Raw genomic sequence first — 19,217 nt, 5'->3', positions numbered from 1 at the left:
TTCAACAATAACCAAACGCATCTTCTCCATCTCAAAAATCACCTCAAGCCTCTGGGTTATCTCCCCTGTACGAACATTTTTGTTTACTTTCCTTTAAGAAAATAATGTGGAACTTTTTAACTTTTTTATTTTAATTAGAAGTTGAAATTGAAAATGACGAAGAGGAAGAAGAGGTTTTGGATTCAAATGACAGATGTTTCTCCGTCACAAATTCAGTAATTAAGAGCTTGGATGAGGATCCTTTACTGTATCCTTGAATTATTTCGTGTTATCTAAAACTGTTATTATTAGCTGCACACTGGTTAGCAAAATCTTTATTATTAAGAACTAATGAAAATGGAATCAATGTTTTCCCTTGATGTTATTTGTTGTAGTCTTGATGAATCAATGAGTCTAAAGAATTTCGGGCTCTCTGATGTTTGTCTTGCCACTTTAGCATCTCAAGGTTTGCAAAATTTACTTACTTTTCTCTTTCCTAGTTTTCCCCTTTCATTGCAGTGTTTGTACCATTACTTTTTATTATGTCTATGGAAGATGAACTGATTTTTCACACTCTTTTTACCATCGGCTGAAGTAGAGAATCTTTCTTTTTCACAGTTGTTGAATACTTTTCTGCATTTTTTTCTTGTTAGTGAATTGTCTAGGAATTAGAAAAATTCAAAATGACAATTTTAATCCATGCTAATTCTTTCATAACCTATCTGCATCTATCTATGTGCTGCAGTGCATATTATGTTCTTTCATGTTACATCACTGTGTTGTACCATAGGTTATTGTTTAACATAGTTGAAAGGCCATGTGTGGATTTACTGTTATGATTTTTTGACCCTGTTCTGGTTAGCTGTTATGATAATGTCAATTACCATTTAATTAAATTCCTTTTCCATTTGTGCATTTTAACTTTTTGACCATATGATTGTAGATTCGCATGGATTGAATTTTAGCCATTTATTTACTTATCTTTATTTTCTTATATTTGATAGAATGATTTCAGTTGCTTAGTGTTCTTTTTTCTCCTTTCAGCCAGTGTTTACATTAAGATGAAAAAGCCCAATGCTGCTATTCGAGATGCCAATGCTACTTTGGAGGTTTGTGTGTATATGTATATATATATGTTTAGCTTAGTATTGATCTGGTTTGTGTGTATATGCCAGTACTACTATGGCCAGTGACTTTAATTTCTTTGATCACGAGTTACAGCATATGTCCACACCCCAGACTGTTTGATAGATTGTCGTAAAAATTCTGATTAAAAATCTAAAACATATGATTCTTAATCTTTGTTGTCACAGAGCAGCTACAGGGAGTACCTAAAACTGAAAGCTAGATATGAGGAACTGCAATGAACTCAGAAGTGTTTAGTCTTACAACCATACCATAGCTTTGGACTTCCATATTAGTTTGATAGGCTATTAGTCCTTTTAGAAGTGTATACTCAACTTACTCCATGATTGTAATTACTAAAAGTATTTGAATAAGAGCAATTTTATGTGCAATCTGGTTTGGTCCTTGGATTCAACAAGAATCTTCGCGTTTATTAGACTTGGGTCTATTGAACTCAAAGAAGCTTGAGCATCAACTAGAGTCATCCTTCGCTCTACCAAGGTAACATGTAATGAAGCTTATATACTTCTAGGTTTTTTCTTGTTTGGAGGGTAAGTTTTGATTACTACTTACATATATATATTTGATATGTTTGAGTTTATACAAGTGAGAATTCCATACAATTGTTCAGCATAGTATATTTTATTTTTTATCATTTGTTGCACATCTGTTATATTCTGAATTGTTCAACATTATTGTTTACTTTCCTTTAAGAAAATCATTTGCAGCTATTCCATTCTCTTTTAATAGTTTTTAATGATCTCTTCGTGCAGTGGCTGTGTTAAACTTCATGATTTCCTTCGGTTTATTTTTATGCATCAATTACATTCAAGCAGGTAAGCTGCAGTTTTACCTCCCTAGAATTTTCGTGCTTCTGTTTATTTTTATCTTAATTTTAGCTTTACGTACAGTGTGTTGCTAACCGGCCATGACCATGGTAACATTGTCATTACTCATAATGCTGCTATTATATTACCTTCGGTTGATCACTACTAGCTTGCATAAGCATCCAAATTCTCTCTGTTATGATAATTCACCTTAATTTTGGTCCAAAAGACAACTCAAGCAATTTTTTCATTCGTAGATGGCTCATTGTACTATTTTGTGTTCTTCCTGGCAGTCTTTATTCGGGGTAGCTCATGTTATGAAGAAACCACTACTCATGCAAGCTTGTGAATTAGCATTTTCCGAATATGATGTTACAAATGGAATGCAAGCCCCGTGGTTGGTGGAGATAGGTATCTGCAAGGCTTAGCACTTCTTCAAGTGGAGTGTTATACAATTGGTTCAATTGTAACTATTTGCTATCCATTATAGTCTGCTAAGGAGTTAATAGTAGCTGTTAGTCGAAGCTGTTATACATATTCTTGTATGAATAGCTATAGAGACTTTATTGTAAAGAGATCATCTTTGCAGATTGATGGTATTTCAATATCAGATGTCTTCCTTCTTGTATATTTAGTGTGTATCTTGATATGCATTGATGTGATTTCCCAGTATTAGAGCAAAGTCATTGTTTAAATTGTAGGTTATTTAATTTGATATGGATTTTAGTATGGCAGCAAGTTTTATGTCGAAATGTACCTATAGGCTATAGCATATTTTGCTTCTTTTTTTTTCTTTTTGCTCGCATAATATGCTTATCTTTGTTCTTTTAGTTTGTGGTTGCAAGCAGTTCTGTGTTTGCTGCCTGTTGTTTAGAGGATCTTGGGAGTGTCATATTGGGCATCCTTTGTCATGTCGTTTTTTATTTCTATTTTTTGTTTCTCCTATTTCTCCTTATGTCTGACCTTGTTTCCATTCTTGTTTATTGATGGATATTTTCTTCCATAATGGTTGTTTCCTTTTACTGTGGTTTTCCTTGTTTCAAAAAGACCAGTTCTATACTCTGGAATTAGTGATTCAGCCTGGAGGAATTTCAGACTTCCCCATCAGGTATTCTTTCATCCTTCACCTCTTCTTCTTCTCACGGTCCCCATTCCTTATGCATTTGACTTGCTTTTCCTCAGATGATGTCCCCAGCAAACAATACTGGGCCTTCATCTGGCTCACAGATGGATTTCTTAGCTGAGTTTCGTCGTGCAATTCGAAATGGCAATACCGGCAACTGACTACTGACAAAGTGTGATAATGGCAGATGTGGACTTATGAAGAAATTCATGAACTTTGCACTCGAAGTACCTGTTGTATGTGTTCATTAGTTACTGAAATCAAATGCTACTTATTTGGGCGATCGTGTTATTCAGTGTAAAGCATGGTCCAGGCATTTGTTTATGTCATGGTCCTTGGACATGTAATTTAGATGAAAACGTTATGAAATATGTCAGCTATACAGTGTTATATTATTACTCTGGAACTCTAAGGTGGTGTTTTTATTCTCTTTCCTTTTATGAGACAGTAGTAGGGGAGGGGTATTTTGTTGCCAGACCTGTATGGATTTTGATGAATGCAAATCTCTATCTAGTAAAATTGAGCTGTTGTTCTTTTTAAGACTGATCATTCATATCTGTGTTTTTAGGGAGGAATGACTGCTAAAGTGAATCAGAGTTGTATTGTTAATTCAAATCTTAAAGCTGCAGTGCCCTTTTTACTCTTTTGTTCAACCTAAAGGTTTGACATGATGATGGGAATTGATATTTGCTTTTCTAACATTGCCCTGAATTAAGTATCTAAAAAGATTCATTTTTCAAATTGTAGAACAATTATGAATTGAAAAATTTTGTATGAGAGCATTATATTCAGACATGAATAATATATAAGAATATTAATTATTCTTATATAAGAATATCACAAGCAATAACAGTCATATATTATGATTTGAGTAAATTCATATAAGAATATTGATTATTAATAATATTATTAAATTATATATTTTAATTATAATATATTTAATAATAATTATATTAATTTATATTTTATAGTATCATATATTATGATTTGAGTAAATTCATATAAGAATATTGATTATTAAGAATTTTATTAAATTATATATTTTAATTATAATATATTTAATAATAATTATGTTTAAATATGATTAAATTATTTATTATTGATATTAATAATCTTATTAAAATTTAAATAACAATAACAATAATCATTTACCAAAACAAATTTATGGTAAGGGTATTCTAGTCATTTTAGTTTTTTCCATTATGCTATTACACCTCTATTCCATTCAACCAAACACAAGATTACTATTACGCCTCTATTCCATTACATTCAACCAAACAGTTGATTTGCTATTACACCTCTATTCCATTACACCTCTAATCCATTACACCTCTAATCCAATACAGCTCTAATCCAATACAGCGAACCAAACGTGCTCTAAATGTAATGCCATATTCTGTTTATGAATCACTTAACGCAGGTTTTTTGACAAAAACAGGTGTTATCATCCAATTAGCGTACAGGTCTGTTGTGCATCCAGAAGGAGTCCTTGAGGATGTTCTGGTAAAAGTTAACGAGCTTATTTTCCCTGCAGATTTTTATGTGATCAAAATGGAGGAGGATAACACTCCTGGATCTTCAGATCTCCTGCTAGGTCGACCGTTCCTTAGTACAGCAAATACTAAAATTGATGTTCGAAGTGGAACTCTCACGATGGAGTTTGATGGGGAGATCGTAAAGTTTAATGTCTACAACGCCATTAGCCATCCAAGCGAAATAATGAGCGTAAATCGTATCGACATAATTGACTCTTTGGTGGAAGAGAATTTTGAGCCAATTTATGGAGATAATTATGAACTTAATGAAATTGAATTTGTTAATGAGTTATTATCTCCAAATATTAAATGGTTACCTTCTGTTATACAGGCACCAGAGTTGGAGTTAGAACCTGCAGGAAAGGCAAGGAAATTAGACATCCAAGAGTTAGAAGAAATTCACAATGATGCATACGAGAATGCTTACATTTATAAAGACAAAACAGAGTTATTTCACGATAAGAGAATAGCTCAGAAGCGTTTTTTGGTAGGACAAAAATTTTTACTTTATAACTCCGTGTTAAAGTTATTCCCAGGTAAGCTTCGATCACGATGGCAAGGACCTTTCATTGTTACTAAAGTGTTCACACATGGAGCGGGTGAAATAGAGAGTGAAGAATCTGGAAAGCAGTTCGTAGTCAATGGCCAGCGGTTGAAGCCATTTTATGAGAATTTTCAAGCCCACACAGTTGAGGAAATCCATTTGGAACCACCATAGAACCAATAACGGCGTCGAGCTAACGACGTTAAACAAGCGCTTGTTGGGAGGCAACCCAATTTTTATTATTATTTTATTATTATTATTTTTCTTTACTTTATTTATTACTTTATTTTATTATTTATTACTTATTTGGATATTAATCAATTTTTCTTCTTTTGCTTAGAAAAAAAATGAAGCAAACAGCTAAGCAACACTTAAAGCGCATTAAGGCCTGACTTGAAACCTTTGGCCAGCAACTGACCAAGCTCATTGCTAGCATTTGTGATCATACGGGGAGTTTTTCTAAACTTTTCTACCTATTTATTTCTTTTCGTCCACATTGAGGACAATGTGCTTTCAGTAGGGGGGAGGTACTCTTCGTTATTACTATCATTTTCTGCTGTGATTTTGGTTATTGTTGCTGTTGCTGTGATTATTTTTGGCTGGTGTTGCTGCTTGAGGCTTTATTTTGTCCATCTCCTGCCTCTTTTCATGCCCAAGATTTTTACCAAGAATTGCCTACTGTTTGACCTACAAGCATGATTCTTGTTTTCTGAGAAAATTACGAATTTTTCATAATTGATGCCATCTCCACTGTTTTATTTTTATTAGAGTAAAAATAATTGTGATTCATAAAGTTAACTTTATCTTGCTTTTCGTAAAATTGATCAAGTTTAAATACAAAGTGAACACTTAATATGTTTGCATGCTAAAATATGTTGATGACTATTAAGGTAATTACTGAAACTTATTTTTGACACTTGATTATTATTATTATTTTCTCTAAAGTCCTCATAAAAAAAATTATTATTAATGTCATTTAATGTTCCGTGGTTATGAGTGCAGCTTAAAAACGTGACTGATTGAGTAACCGGAGTAGGGTGCTTGGGTTGTCATCCTATTTCGCGTCAAAAGGTTGTGTGACGTGTTAGGTAAAACTCCGCTAACCGGAATTAATTTTTAAGAACATGTTGGGCTGATTAACCGGGGTGGGGTGCTTGGCTGTCATCTTTCTTCGCGTCAAAAGGTTTGATGTGCTCTTAAGAAAAATTATAATAAATTAGGAGTTTGCTGGGCTGAGTAACCGGGGTGGGGTGCTTGGCTGTCATCTCTCTTCGTGTCAAAAGGTTCAGTATATTCCTAAAGCATAAAAAAAAAAACAAAAACAAAAAAACAAAAAAAAAAGAAAGAAAAAAATAATTTGGGGACTAAAGGAGGAAACAAATAGGGTGTCTTGGTAGGTTTGGTAAATTACCTAATTTTCATTAAATAATTCAAGTTGATTCTAATTTTTGTGTGTATTAAGTGAAAAACTTTTTCTGTTTTACTTAAAGCAAGCTTAGGGTTCTCTTTATTTTTCATATGCATTTTTGACTGATTTTTATAAAATTTTGGAGTTGTATTTCTTTTATGGCAGAATCTAACTTTCACAGTAGATAAGAACCATACTTGAGGGAAAGCATGGGCTAAGTAGGGGGGATTTGATAACACTCTAGAATAACGTATTTTTATGTATTAATTATGTATTTATTCTGAGTATGATCCTGCTAATTTGAGCTATTTATGATCTTTTATCTCATAGGGACTAAATTTGAGGCAAAAGTGAAATTAAGGGCCAAAAGCGTGAATTTAGAGATAAAATGGGCCAATGTGCGACACAAGGAAAAGTTGGTGCCAAAAGTGCAAGCATGGAGGACACAAGGGTTGAAATGCAAAAAGAAGAGATTTTATTTTATTAAACTCTATTTTGATTATATTAGGATAATTAATATTGAGATAATTATTAAGGATTATTTTTAGGATTTTATTTTATCTTTATTTATCTTCAATTAAATGTATTTATCTTTTAGGAATTTAAGTAGAATTAGAATATTTCCCCTAGCACTATAAATAGGGGGTGAAGTGACTCAAAAGGGGGCCCATCTTTTCTTTTTCTGTAAACACTCTCTCCCCAAAAGTCTAGGCTTTTGTTCTTTTCATATTTCTTTTCAATAAAATCTTTATTTTTATTTTATTTTATTTATTTTCTTTTCTACCACAACCATGAGCCACTAAACCCATCTAGCCGAAGGTTGTCAAAAATCCCCAAAAGGGTTATTGAGGCTTAGAATCCGTACTTAGCCTTCTCAACGAGTATTCATCGTTTCTCCGCACTATGGGGCTGACGCTTCCGTCCATGTCCCTTAAGAAGTAAGCTTTTCAACGTATGCAAAGGCGGCCGCTTTGTATGTTTTGGGAAGGTTGCACAGTCGGTTCGTTAGCTTACTGCGTCAGAGGTTGGCGAGCCCAAGAGACAAAATGGCGTGGGATTCGCCATTGAGAAGCGTTGATCTAGCATAAGACGATCCCACAGAAGCGATTGTTGGCTAGAGTCAGGTTCCACCAAATTGTAAGTCTAAATCATTGGAGCTGGTGGTCGTAGGCGTCCTCTTCCACTATAACTGGCTTATTCGGTTTAGGAAGGATCATCTAAAAGCCGAGGATTTAACCCAAGGCGGAACGAGACAACTGGATGCTAGAATCTCCCATAAGAATTTTCTTTCTCTCAACTCTATTTTTTATTTTTTTTCTAATTTTCAATTCAATATTCTTAATTCTGTTTTTATTTTATTTTTCGTTTCTAGATCCAACAATTTAATTCTTCTATTGTTTTTATTTTTTTTAGGAACGCAGGTTGTCTTGGGCAAGACTCTGCCTGGGATATCACGAAACAAGATATTTTGCAAGTCCAGTCCCTGAGGATTTGACCCTACTTCCCTTTTACTATTCTTTTTATTATTTATTAGGGATAGGATATTTTTGGTGCTTTCAACGACCGCATCACAAACAGTCTTGAGGAAAAAAAAAACTAAACTAAACAGGCAATACAATATGCAGACAAGACAATGCAGCAAACAAATTATAATGGAAAAAAAAAACAACCAAAACCTTAGTTTGCATAATATAGCACAAGTGTACTAATTAAACTGCTTGTAAAGTTTGACAAAAAAAGTTACAGCAAGTAATACAAAGCTTTAAGTTAAAAAGAAAGTGAGTAAAGAAAGATGTTCAGACACTCTTCTCGTAAGATAATATCAGAATTACATACCCATAATCATGTAGCTTTTGGTACGAGCGAGAACCGGAGAGTCCATCCATCATCCGTAGGTCGAGATGAGATCCTTGATGGTGTTGTTGCTATCTCACTCAGAGCCATCTGGGTATGGATCCAATGCATCTTGCTTGCCGTTAACGAAGAATTCTACCACTGCTTTCATTCTTCGAAGCTTATCCGGGTGGTAATTTACGTGAACGATTACGGGTTTTAACTTCTTGAGTTTAGCATCTTTCCTTACTGTTTTAAATAGGACCTTGCTGTTCATGAACATGTAGAAATCCATGGTTCTCTTAGCGGCGTGTAGTCCCTCGTAGCCCGGATGTGATGGGAAAAAGAGTTCCTCATTAAAAACGGCTTGGTCCCATGAGTTTGGTTGTTTAGCTAGCCGATCAGCTACACGGTCCAAAAGCTCGATTGAAGGGATTGTAGGTCTTATAAAGAAGAAACCAGAGTTGTATACCCATATTCTCATTGTATGAGCATAACGTGCCCAACCCATCGCAGGTTCATCGAAGACATCGTTATATCCATAAGCAGTCATATTGTTGTGACCATCAGTCATGGACTCTACGTCAGAATCCCGGTAAAGATGGTTGAATGGGTTTTGTAAGTATATTATATCAACATCCGAGAGAAGGACGCTATAACCCAGTTGCAAAAACTCCCTTAAAATCCGGAACTTCAATCCAGAGACAGCATGATTGCCTCCTGATCTCCCAACGGCATCAATACCCGAATCTGGATCCCTCTTGTACACCGGGACATCATTCGATTTGCAGAACTCTTCAATGTGGTCATCTAAAGCTATAACTAGGTAATTAGGTATACCGACTCTCTTGATGCTAGAAAACCAAACCTCCAACATCTCTTTCACATTCGAATTGGCGAGTGCAACTATAAGCTCTTTCCGAACAGCTACTTTCTCCAAGATCTTAGCCAACCTTGGGTTCACGGAATCGTCGGGAACAACAGTTGGGTTAGTTCGTAAAGCTTTGACAGTACCGAAAGGTCCAGCTTTATGCTGCTCACCCAACACCAAAAACTGCTTCTGAGCTTGATCTTTTCCTTGTTCGGCCAGTTGCAGCCTTTCCGTCAAATCCCTGACTTGCATCTTTAATTCGGAGTTCTTCTCTGATAGGGATACGATTTCAGACTTCAGCATCTTACTCCGCTCCGAGGATTCACATGACGAAGAACCAATCTAAAAAATAGCCAGGACAAAGAAAAAAGGCAAAACCATACCCCCATCAAACAATTAATAAAAAGGAAAAAAACATGACTAAATTTTCAATGTTCGGACATCCCATTAAGAATGAGGGGGTTAAGGTGTGTTCAAGGATCAAACCGGGACCTGATGTCAACCAAGATTCCATTCAACAGAATTATTTTCCATTACAACACGGGCTCGGTTGACACAAATGCATACTATAAACTTATATCTCAAAGCTAGTAATTCGCATTAGACATTTTTATGTAACAAAAGGTTGGCCAAACTAAGCTCAATCAAGACAAAAATATCAAACAAAAAAAACCAAGGCTAAAGCCTAAAGGATATTAGGCTTACCATAACCAATGGAAATGTAAGCCATCAACTATGTTCCAAGACTTTATCACTACCATTACATAGTTTTAGTTTGTCCTAAGCTATGATGCTCGAACTCTTCATTTTTCTTTAAGTATCTGTGCCTGACACTCATGTCCAACACTGTAATACAGAGATACAACCTCTAAACTCGTGTCCGACACTATTAGTATCAGACAACTACACCCAAATCCGAGTAATACAGGTGCTAAGTAAATTTCCAAATAAGAAAACACGATTTTATCACTACCATTACCTAGTTTTGGTTCGTGCTAAACTATGATGCTCGGACTCTTCATTTTTCTTGAAGTATCTGTGTCTGACCCTCATGTCCGACACACAAATACAGAGATACAACCTCTAAACTCATATCAGACACTACCAGTATTGGACAACTACACCCAAATCGGAGTAACATAGGTGCTAAGTAAAATTCCAACTAAGAGATCAAGATTTTATCACTGCCATTACCTAGTTTTAGTTCATGCTAAGCTATGATGCTCAGACTCTTCATTTTTCTTGTAGTACCTATGTTCGACATACGGATATAGAGATATGACCTCTAAACTCGTGTCCGACACTACTGTATTGGACACCTATACCCAAGTCCGATCAACATAGATGCTAAGTAAAATTCCTACTAAGAGATCAAGTTAATTCAAATCATTTGGTTTTTCATTGAAAACCCAGATCTTAAAATCAAATCCTTTTTCCCACTCTAGAACGAGTCAACACAGTTAAGAACACTCATTGATCTGAAAGTCAACTCAGCCCCATTGATACACTAACTCATTAACCATCTAAACATCAAACATTAATCGATAAAATTCCAAGAAAATGAACAATTTAAAACGAAATTTAAAAGGGAGGGTTTATAAAAAACCTGGAAATTCGTTTTCCCGATTCGACGATTTTGAACTGAGGCGGCGGGATTGAAGAGGCCGTAAGGGAAAAGGAAAGCGATGACACAGCCGAGGAGAACTCCGATCACAATGGCTACGACGATTCGGGATACACGAAACGACGCCGCTTTGTCCCTACGACCAACCGCCATTGGTCCCAATACTGAAACAGAACGGCGAAAACAGAGAGATGAAGAAGAAAAATGGGTCTTTGCTTAAAATCTACAGCAAAGTTGACGAATTTAAGCTACTATTTTTCTGGGTTTTATTTTTAATTTTTTTGGGGATTTATTTAATTTTTATTCAGAGAGATACACAAATAAGCTTAGTCGTTGCTGAGAAGTTGAATTTTTTTTTTAAATATATATATTTTTTGGTTTTTTAGCAAAGAACATTGATGAGGTTAGATTTGGTGCTTTCGCGACCATTGTAAAAGATGGAATTTAGATCCTTGATCTTTGATAAAACTTAAAATTGTTAGGTACAAGGAAATGATCGGACGGCTACAAATGATTCGTTGACTTTGGTACTGTATTAGCGTGCCGAGTGGGATTGGATTATCTTAGATCCAAAATTTCCAAATAAACAAATTGGCTAAAATATTAATACGATAATTACTACAATTGGATTATTTTACCTTTAACCAAAATTCTAATCTGATGCCTGAATTTTGCTCTAACATTGTTGATATAATACTACATTATTGGCAGATTGAGTCTTAGTTCAATCGGCATAAGTATTATTGTCAATGTAGGGCGTGAGTTTGAGTACGTTGAAGCGCATTATCCTCCTATGTATGAGTTGAGAATGGATGATTGGTAGTTTTAAACATTATGTCAAAAAAGAGCAAACATGATCCGAATCTATAATGAAATTATTCAAAAAAAAATACTATATTAAAAATTAAGTTTATATATAAATAAATTTTATAATTAAATTTAAATAAAAATATTTTTATTATTTGGATCATATCAGTCCAAAATGAATAAAAGTTTGGCCAAGCTTGACTTAGTACAAACAAGTTACTTGCCCAGTCAACAAGTTTATTTATAAAAAAATATTAGTTAAAATATGTTTTAAGTAGAGGTGTTCATGGGCCGGGCTGGGTTCATAAAAAATTTCGGCCCGGCCCGAAATATGGGCTTAAAATTTTTCCCAAGCCCGGCCCGGCGCGGCCCTTTTTTAAAATAAATACAAAAAATTATTTTAAAAATTAAAAAAAATATTTTAAAATTAAAAAAATTTAAAAAAAGTATTTTAAAAGTATTTTAAAATTTAAAAATTAAAAAAATAAATATATTTATTATATTCGGGCCGGCCCGGGCCCGGGGCCAAAAAAGTGGTGCCCGAGGCCCGGACCGTTTTTAAATCGGGCCTCATTTTTTTACCCAAGCCCATATTTCGGGTCTATATTTTTACCCAAACCCTCCCGTATTTCGGGCGGGCCATCAGTCCGGGGCGCCCGGCCCGTGAGCACCTCTAGTTTTAAGTCCTGTACCTTTTTAAATTTAGAATTTAATTTTTATATTTTTATTTTTAGTAATTTAATTACTCTATTTTTTAAAATTTTTAAAAAATTTATTTTATTAAATTAAAGTTCATTGTAACATTATTTTTGTAGTCGCATGGCTACTAAATAAGTTTTCTTTTTTAATTTCAAAATGTCACACCAATAAATTTAACGAAAAAGTTTTAATTGTGTTAACAATTAGACCTGAATTTTGAATTCTAAAAAGTAGCGAGATTAAATTCATAAAAATAAAAGTATAATGACCAAATTTCAAATTTGAAAAGAGTAGAGAGACCGATGGAATATTTTAACCAAAGATATTAGAGCTTATTTAAATAAAATTGTAAAATTCAAAAGCTTGTTTATTAGCTTATTCTAACAAATTATCAGCTTATCTTTATTTTAGTCATGTTTTATTAGTAAATTGAACCCTAAATTATATTTTAATTTTCAGATTGCTTCATAAATTTTTTTTAGTAAGAAGTAGACCCTAAACTATCAATTTATCTCAATTTACCTCAAAATTGATATCAACCAATAACAACATGACACATGGCAAAGTTTTATTGGAGGTCATGGTTTTATTCCAAAATAAATATGATAAAAATTGATAGTTAAGGGATCATTTCTTACCAAAAGAAACGTTAAGGATTAATTTAAAAATTATAGTATAGGTTAAGGGCTAATTTACGAATAAAACCATGATAATAGTAATTGCAAGTTAGGCCGATGCCTATTGCTAGATAGGACTTATTTTATGACATTAATAAAGCAATAAAGAAACAAAGACTTACGACAGTTTTGTTTTGTCTTGTTTTTCTTTGACAAAAAAAAATTGCATTTAATAATATTTACAGAAATGGTTGTGATTTGAACATGCAGAGCATCATCTCGCTTACTAACATTTATGAAAATTTTATATGAATTTTTATTTGAAAATTTCAATCATATTCGTATCTGATTGATACTCATATTTGATATTCGTATTGAAATTTAAGTAATATAAGTTCGAGATAAATTATTTGTAAAATTATGTTACTGAACTTGAATTTAACTTGGTTCATGTAAACATTTTCTGAAAGAAGTGTGTAAGATATCAATTAAACCGAATTTATTGAATTGGTTATCAATTATGAATATCTAAATCGATAAATCGATTAAGCATTAAATTCAACTCAATATATTTATCTAACCAATATTCAAAAAGTTGAAATAAAAAAAAAAAACTCAATTATACATATGTAGACGTGTCTATGGGTTAAGCCGAAGACTAACAAAACTTTTAGGCTTACTTGATAGGTTCAGGTCCGACGCAAAATATGAGCTTAAAATTTTGTTCAAGCTTAACCCGGATAAAAATGTTGAAACCTGAGTCTGGCCCTGCCCACCATTATTAAAAATTTTATATTTTTTATATAAAAAATTATAAAAAAATATAATATATAAAAAAACTAAAAACATTAAGATAAATATTTCCCAACAAATTGAAATTAAATTAAATTAAATTAAATTAGTTATACTTAAATAACACTAAGATGGATATAACTTAACAAACAAATGTCTCTACAATAATAGCAAAATTAACAATAAAACAAAAGTTATAGAATATCCAAATAATAACAATAAAATAGTACCAACATAATAGCGAAACAGTGGGAAAATAGCAGTCCATTTTCTAAATGGATTAAAAAATTTTATCCGAGACTTGACCCGTTTTTTAAATAGGCCTTATATTTTTGCTAAAACCTATTTTTTTTAACTTATATTTTTCTCAAACCCTCTCACTTTTTAAATCGGTCCTACTCATAAATAAATCTATACATATGTGAGCCAACCAAAATATAAAATAAATCAGCCCAATTAAATTACTCAAATATAAAATAACTCCAACCACATAATTAATTAATTAATTAATTATAAAAAATAGTGAAATATAAAATAACCCAATTAATTAATTTTGGTAAATAACCTTACCCAATTAAATTGCCCAACTATAAAACAAGCCTACCCTACCCAATAGAACCCAACCCAACCCAACCCAACCCAACCCAACCCATCTTAGTTAATTAATTAATTAATTTTATAAATAAATTTTCAAAAAAAATATCATTCAACTCATTTTGGTTAATTCAATTTTATTAGTTTAGTTAGTTCATTAGATTCTTGATATATAAAAACCGAATTAACTAAAAATATATTCTTACCTCTTAAGAAAGATTCAATAAATTCAAGATTCAAAATCTAAACATCTTCCTCTATTTTAGTATTATAAAAAAATTTCTTGATTACACTGTAAATTTCATCAGGCTGATAATATATACATATATAAATATGTATATACCTGCCGTGATTCATTAGTGTAATTCACATCTATATAAGCATGGACATTATGTTTGTTACGCTTGGCAAAGTTAAAGTCTTGACTCGTGGCACAAACATGATCTAAGGAGAAGTAACAAAGGAGCTAAGGCGTGGAGGAGAACTAACAAAGGAGCTAAGGAGTGGAGGATCGGGTATATTAACCGTCCCTTCTAGCATCAAGATAACCCTTTTCATCGACGGTCGAGACGATGCTTCATCTTGGGTGCACCATAATCCGACCTTAACCATCTTCTCCAATTTACTCTTCTCCACAAATTCATTTTGCACCAGCTTCTCCACTTCATTAGCCTTGAAACAATCATTCACCCAGAAAGCAAGAACTTGTTCGTTTTCCGGAACATCCGCTTTCACACTCCTTCTACAACAAATGATCTCGAACAGCATGATTCCGAAGCTATAAACATCGGCTTTCACGGTTATTGGTAAGTTTCGAAGCCACTCTGGGGCAAAATATCCCCTCGTCCCTCGGATTTCGGTGTATGTCCCAGTTTGGTTAGGCATCAACAGCTTGGCTAATCCGAAATCTGCAATTTTCGCGTACCCTTTGTCGTCCATTAGGATGTTTTCGGGTTTGATATCGCAATGGATAATCCGAGTCTCGCATTCTTCATGCAAGTAACAAATTCCTCTCGCTATACTCAATACTATTTCGACTCTTACTTCCCAATTTACCTTTAATCTCGATTTGAAAAGAAAATCTGCAAGAGAACCGTTTTCCATGTACTCGTAAACCAGAAGCCTATTAGTCCCGTCGTAGCAATAACCGAGCAATCGAACGAGGTTCTTGTGATGTGTTTTCCCGATGGCTTTCATTTCATTCAGGAAATCGCTTTCACCTTCGGCCACCACTTTTTCCAGTCTCTTGACGGCTACTGTTCTTTCGCCATCGAATATCACCCCTTTGAAAACCGTCCCGTAAGCTCCTTTACCGATCACCTCCACAAAATTGTTGGTTGCATCTTTAAGTTCCTCGAAGGAAAATGATTTCAAGGAAACATCTTCAGCAACTCGATTGTTTACCAAACGCAAAACACGCTTGTATTTTCGAACATAAGCGCGATACTTTCGAACGCCGATCGTTGCTACAGCTAGAAACCCAAGCGTCAAGCATGCCACGGTAATACTAATGATTAACATATCCATTCTTAGCTTCCTTTTCCTTTTCCTTGTCCCAACACCAGCAAGTTCTCCTCCAATCTTTAAAAATGTAGTAACTTGACCACTTAATACTCTCCTCCCAAACCGTAACGGCAACTTCATCATTTTGCACAACTCGTTCTCGAAGACAGCGGCTTCGCAACTACAATCTCGATAACACTCGTCCCTACAACTGTTCTTTGTCTTCGACGAGAGACTCAAATACGCATCATCTTTCCAAGACACATCGTTCACCTCAAGAAAATCAAAAGTTTGGTCATTTCTTGTGTCACAAGCAACTAAACTATAGTTCTTTCGGCAACCCAATTCCTGTCGCTTCTTGTTGATAAAATCGAAATGAGGAGGACATCGGCAAACGGGTTCCCCATCTATCATAACACAATAACTATTCTCACCGCATAAGCCGAAAGGATCACATCTATAATTAGAGGATGACCATTCGGTGTACCAATCATCAAATCGGTCAGAACTATGTGAATACAATCGAAATATACCATCCGTATCTATTGTTGCACGATACATGGACTTACCCGAGGCATTAACGTAGTTCGTATTAATACTTTTGATGTTGAACCCGGTATCATTTAACAAATATAGGTGACCATTACCATCAAGATTCAAGCTCACACCATATCCAGCATTAAATGTACTAGTAGCCCAATAACCAGCACCAAGTTCCACTGCTCCAACAGGGTATTGAACCAAATTCCCATCAGTTTGCATAAGAATTAGAAATTTTCCGCTACCATGATCCGACTCGGCAACACTCGAAACGAGCTTACCGGTCACCGCTAGACGTTGTCCTGGTAAAATGGTATCAGTCGGGAAATCAAAACTCTTCCATACGATCCCACCACTCGAATTCAACAAAACAAAGTTACCCGAATCGAGTATCGAGGCCGAAGTTGCTAACTGTGACACGTCATCACTACTAGTATCGGCAATGAGTACGTCTTGACCTTGCTTTGGTCGAACAATAAGGGTACCTTCGGTGGTTAAAACCAATGTGACATCGCTAGGGAACGGCGAGGCTTCTCGGTTAGCCGTCCATACAATTGTTTTCTGCTGGATGTTTTCGAACCATATGCCTACGGAGTAGCCTTTTTTGTATGGGTAGAAACCGAAAGCGAACTGGCCGGACGGCGATAGCAAATATGAATTATTAATGGGTGAAAGAGAAGAACCTGGTTTGATAATAGAGCTTGTTGATTGAGCATTTGTTGCATTAAATACAAAATTTAAAAGAAGAAGAAGAACAAGAAACGCCATTAAAGTGGAAGATAGAGCTTGTGGTTTTTTTTTTTTGCAGTGCTTGTAAGGAAAAAAAGTAAATGCGATCCCGTGTTAATAGTGCATTAGGACGATTAGTCTAAATTATCGATTTAGTCCTTGTACTTAAACTTTTTTTTAGATGAGATAAATATCAAAATCATACCTGAATTTTGATGCAATGTACAATTTGATACATGAACATTATTTTTATGTGATTTTATACATGAAAATTTAATTTGATTAATTTTCACGAACCACTAATAACATTATCGAATTAGCATCATTTTATGTTAGTATATTACACACACAAATAATTTATTAATCCAAAATAAAAATAATTGTATGTATTCATTTTTAAAATGTATACAATTGAATCAAAATCAAAGTTTCATATATATATATATATAAATCACAATTCAAGTTTCATGTGTATAAATGCACTAAATCAATACTCATGTATTAAATTACATATTGGATCAAAGTTCGTATATAAATTTAATATTTAACCCTTGTTTTTTACCTTCACTTTTTTAATTTTAAAATTCTAGTTTTGGCCAAACAATAATCGTTATATTCTACTGTTTTTAAAATATTATGCGCCAATTATATTATTATATGTGCAACGTTATGCCTGATTGTTATTTTCATGTTATATTCATACACACAAAAAGCCACATTTTTAGTTATTGGATTTAGTGACAGTTGTTTTTAACTATGACTGGAATTTCAATCCACTGTAGTTTATGCATAGAACAAGACTAATAGCAGAATTTTTACCTAGTCGATGTATCCGCAATGAGTACGTCTTGACCTTGCTTTGGTCGAACAATAAGGGTACCTTCGGTGGTTAAAACCAATGTGACATTGCTAGGGAACGGCGAGCCATCTCGGTTAGCCGTCCACACAATTGTTTTCTGCTGGATGTTTTCGAACCATATCCCTACGGAGTAGCCGTTTTTGTATCGGTAGAAACCGAAAGCGAACTGGCCGGACGGCGATAGCAAATATGAATTATTAATGGGTGAAAGAGAAGAACCTGGTTTGATAATAGAGCTTGTTGATTGAGCATTTGTTGCATTAAATACAAAATTTAAAAGAAGAAGAACAAGAAACGCCATTAAAGTGGAAGATAGAGCTTGTGTTTTTCTTTTCTTTTCTTTTCTTTTTTTTGCAGTGCTTGTAAGGAAAAACAGTAAATGCGATCCCTTGTCAATAGTGCATTAGGAGGATTAGTCTAAATTATCGATTTAGTCCTTGTACTTAAACTTTTTTTAGATGAGATAAATATTAAAATCATACATGAATTTTGATGCAATGTACAATTTGATACATGAACATTATTTTTTTATGATTTTATACATGAAAATTTAATTTGATTATTTTCACGAACCACTAATAACATTATCGAATTAGCATCATTTTATATTAATATATTACATACACAAATAATTATATTAATCCAATATAAAAATAATTATATGTATTCAGTTTTTAAAATGTATACAATTGAATCAAAATCAAAGTTTCATATATATATATAAACCACAATTCAAGTTTCATGTGTATAAATACACTAAATCAATACTCATGTATTAAATTACATATTGGATCAAAGTTCGTGTATAAATTTAATATTTAACCCTTGTTTTTTACCTTCACTTTTTTAATTTTAAAATTCTAGTCTTGGCCAAACAATAATCGTTATATTCTACTGTTTTTAAAATATTTTGCGCCAATTATATTATTATATGTGCAACGTTATGCCTGATTGTTATTCACGTAATATTCATACACACAAAAAAAGCCACATTTTTAGTTATTGGATTTAGTGACAGTTGTTTTTAACTATGACTGGAATTTCAATCCACTGTTTATGCATAGAACAAGACTAATAGCAGAATTTTTACCTAGTCGATGTAAAGGCTGTAATTTAAGTCAGGACTGAAATTTTAAAATACGAAAAATATAAGGACTAAAATTAATAAAAAATAAAATAAGGATTAAATCCATAATTTACAAGGACTA

At 33.6% G+C, this 19,217-nt stretch overlaps 2 protein-coding genes across 2 annotated transcripts; both read right to left on the bottom strand.

The window, feature by feature from the left end:
* Positions 1-8,222: 8,222 nt before the first annotated feature.
* LOC107940096 (arabinosyltransferase RRA3) lies at positions 8,223-11,315 on the bottom strand. Its single transcript, XM_016873523.2, has 2 exons — positions 10,852-11,315; positions 8,223-9,587 (listed from the first exon to the last, which is right to left on the bottom strand). Exons 1-2 carry the CDS (start codon positions 11,020-11,022, stop codon positions 8,472-8,474), a joined length of 1,287 nt encoding a protein of 428 aa, XP_016729012.1. The 5' UTR covers positions 11,023-11,315; the 3' UTR covers positions 8,223-8,471.
* Positions 11,316-14,597: 3,282 nt separating this feature from the next.
* On the bottom strand, positions 14,598-17,383 carry LOC107940087 (G-type lectin S-receptor-like serine/threonine-protein kinase LECRK3). Its single transcript, XM_016873508.2, has one exon. The coding sequence runs from the start codon at positions 17,187-17,189 to the stop codon at positions 14,823-14,825; it is 2,367 nt and encodes a 788-aa protein (XP_016728997.2). The 5' UTR covers positions 17,190-17,383; the 3' UTR covers positions 14,598-14,822.
* Between the last annotated feature and the right edge of the window lie 1,834 nt (positions 17,384-19,217).

Source organism: Gossypium hirsutum, chromosome D06 (genome assembly GCF_007990345.1).
Source record: "Gossypium hirsutum isolate 1008001.06 chromosome D06, Gossypium_hirsutum_v2.1, whole genome shotgun sequence".
Lineage (NCBI taxonomy): Eukaryota > Viridiplantae > Streptophyta > Magnoliopsida > Malvales > Malvaceae > Gossypium > Gossypium hirsutum.
Note: the sequence above shows the minus strand (reverse complement) of the source record. Positions and strands in the feature narration are given on the sequence as shown.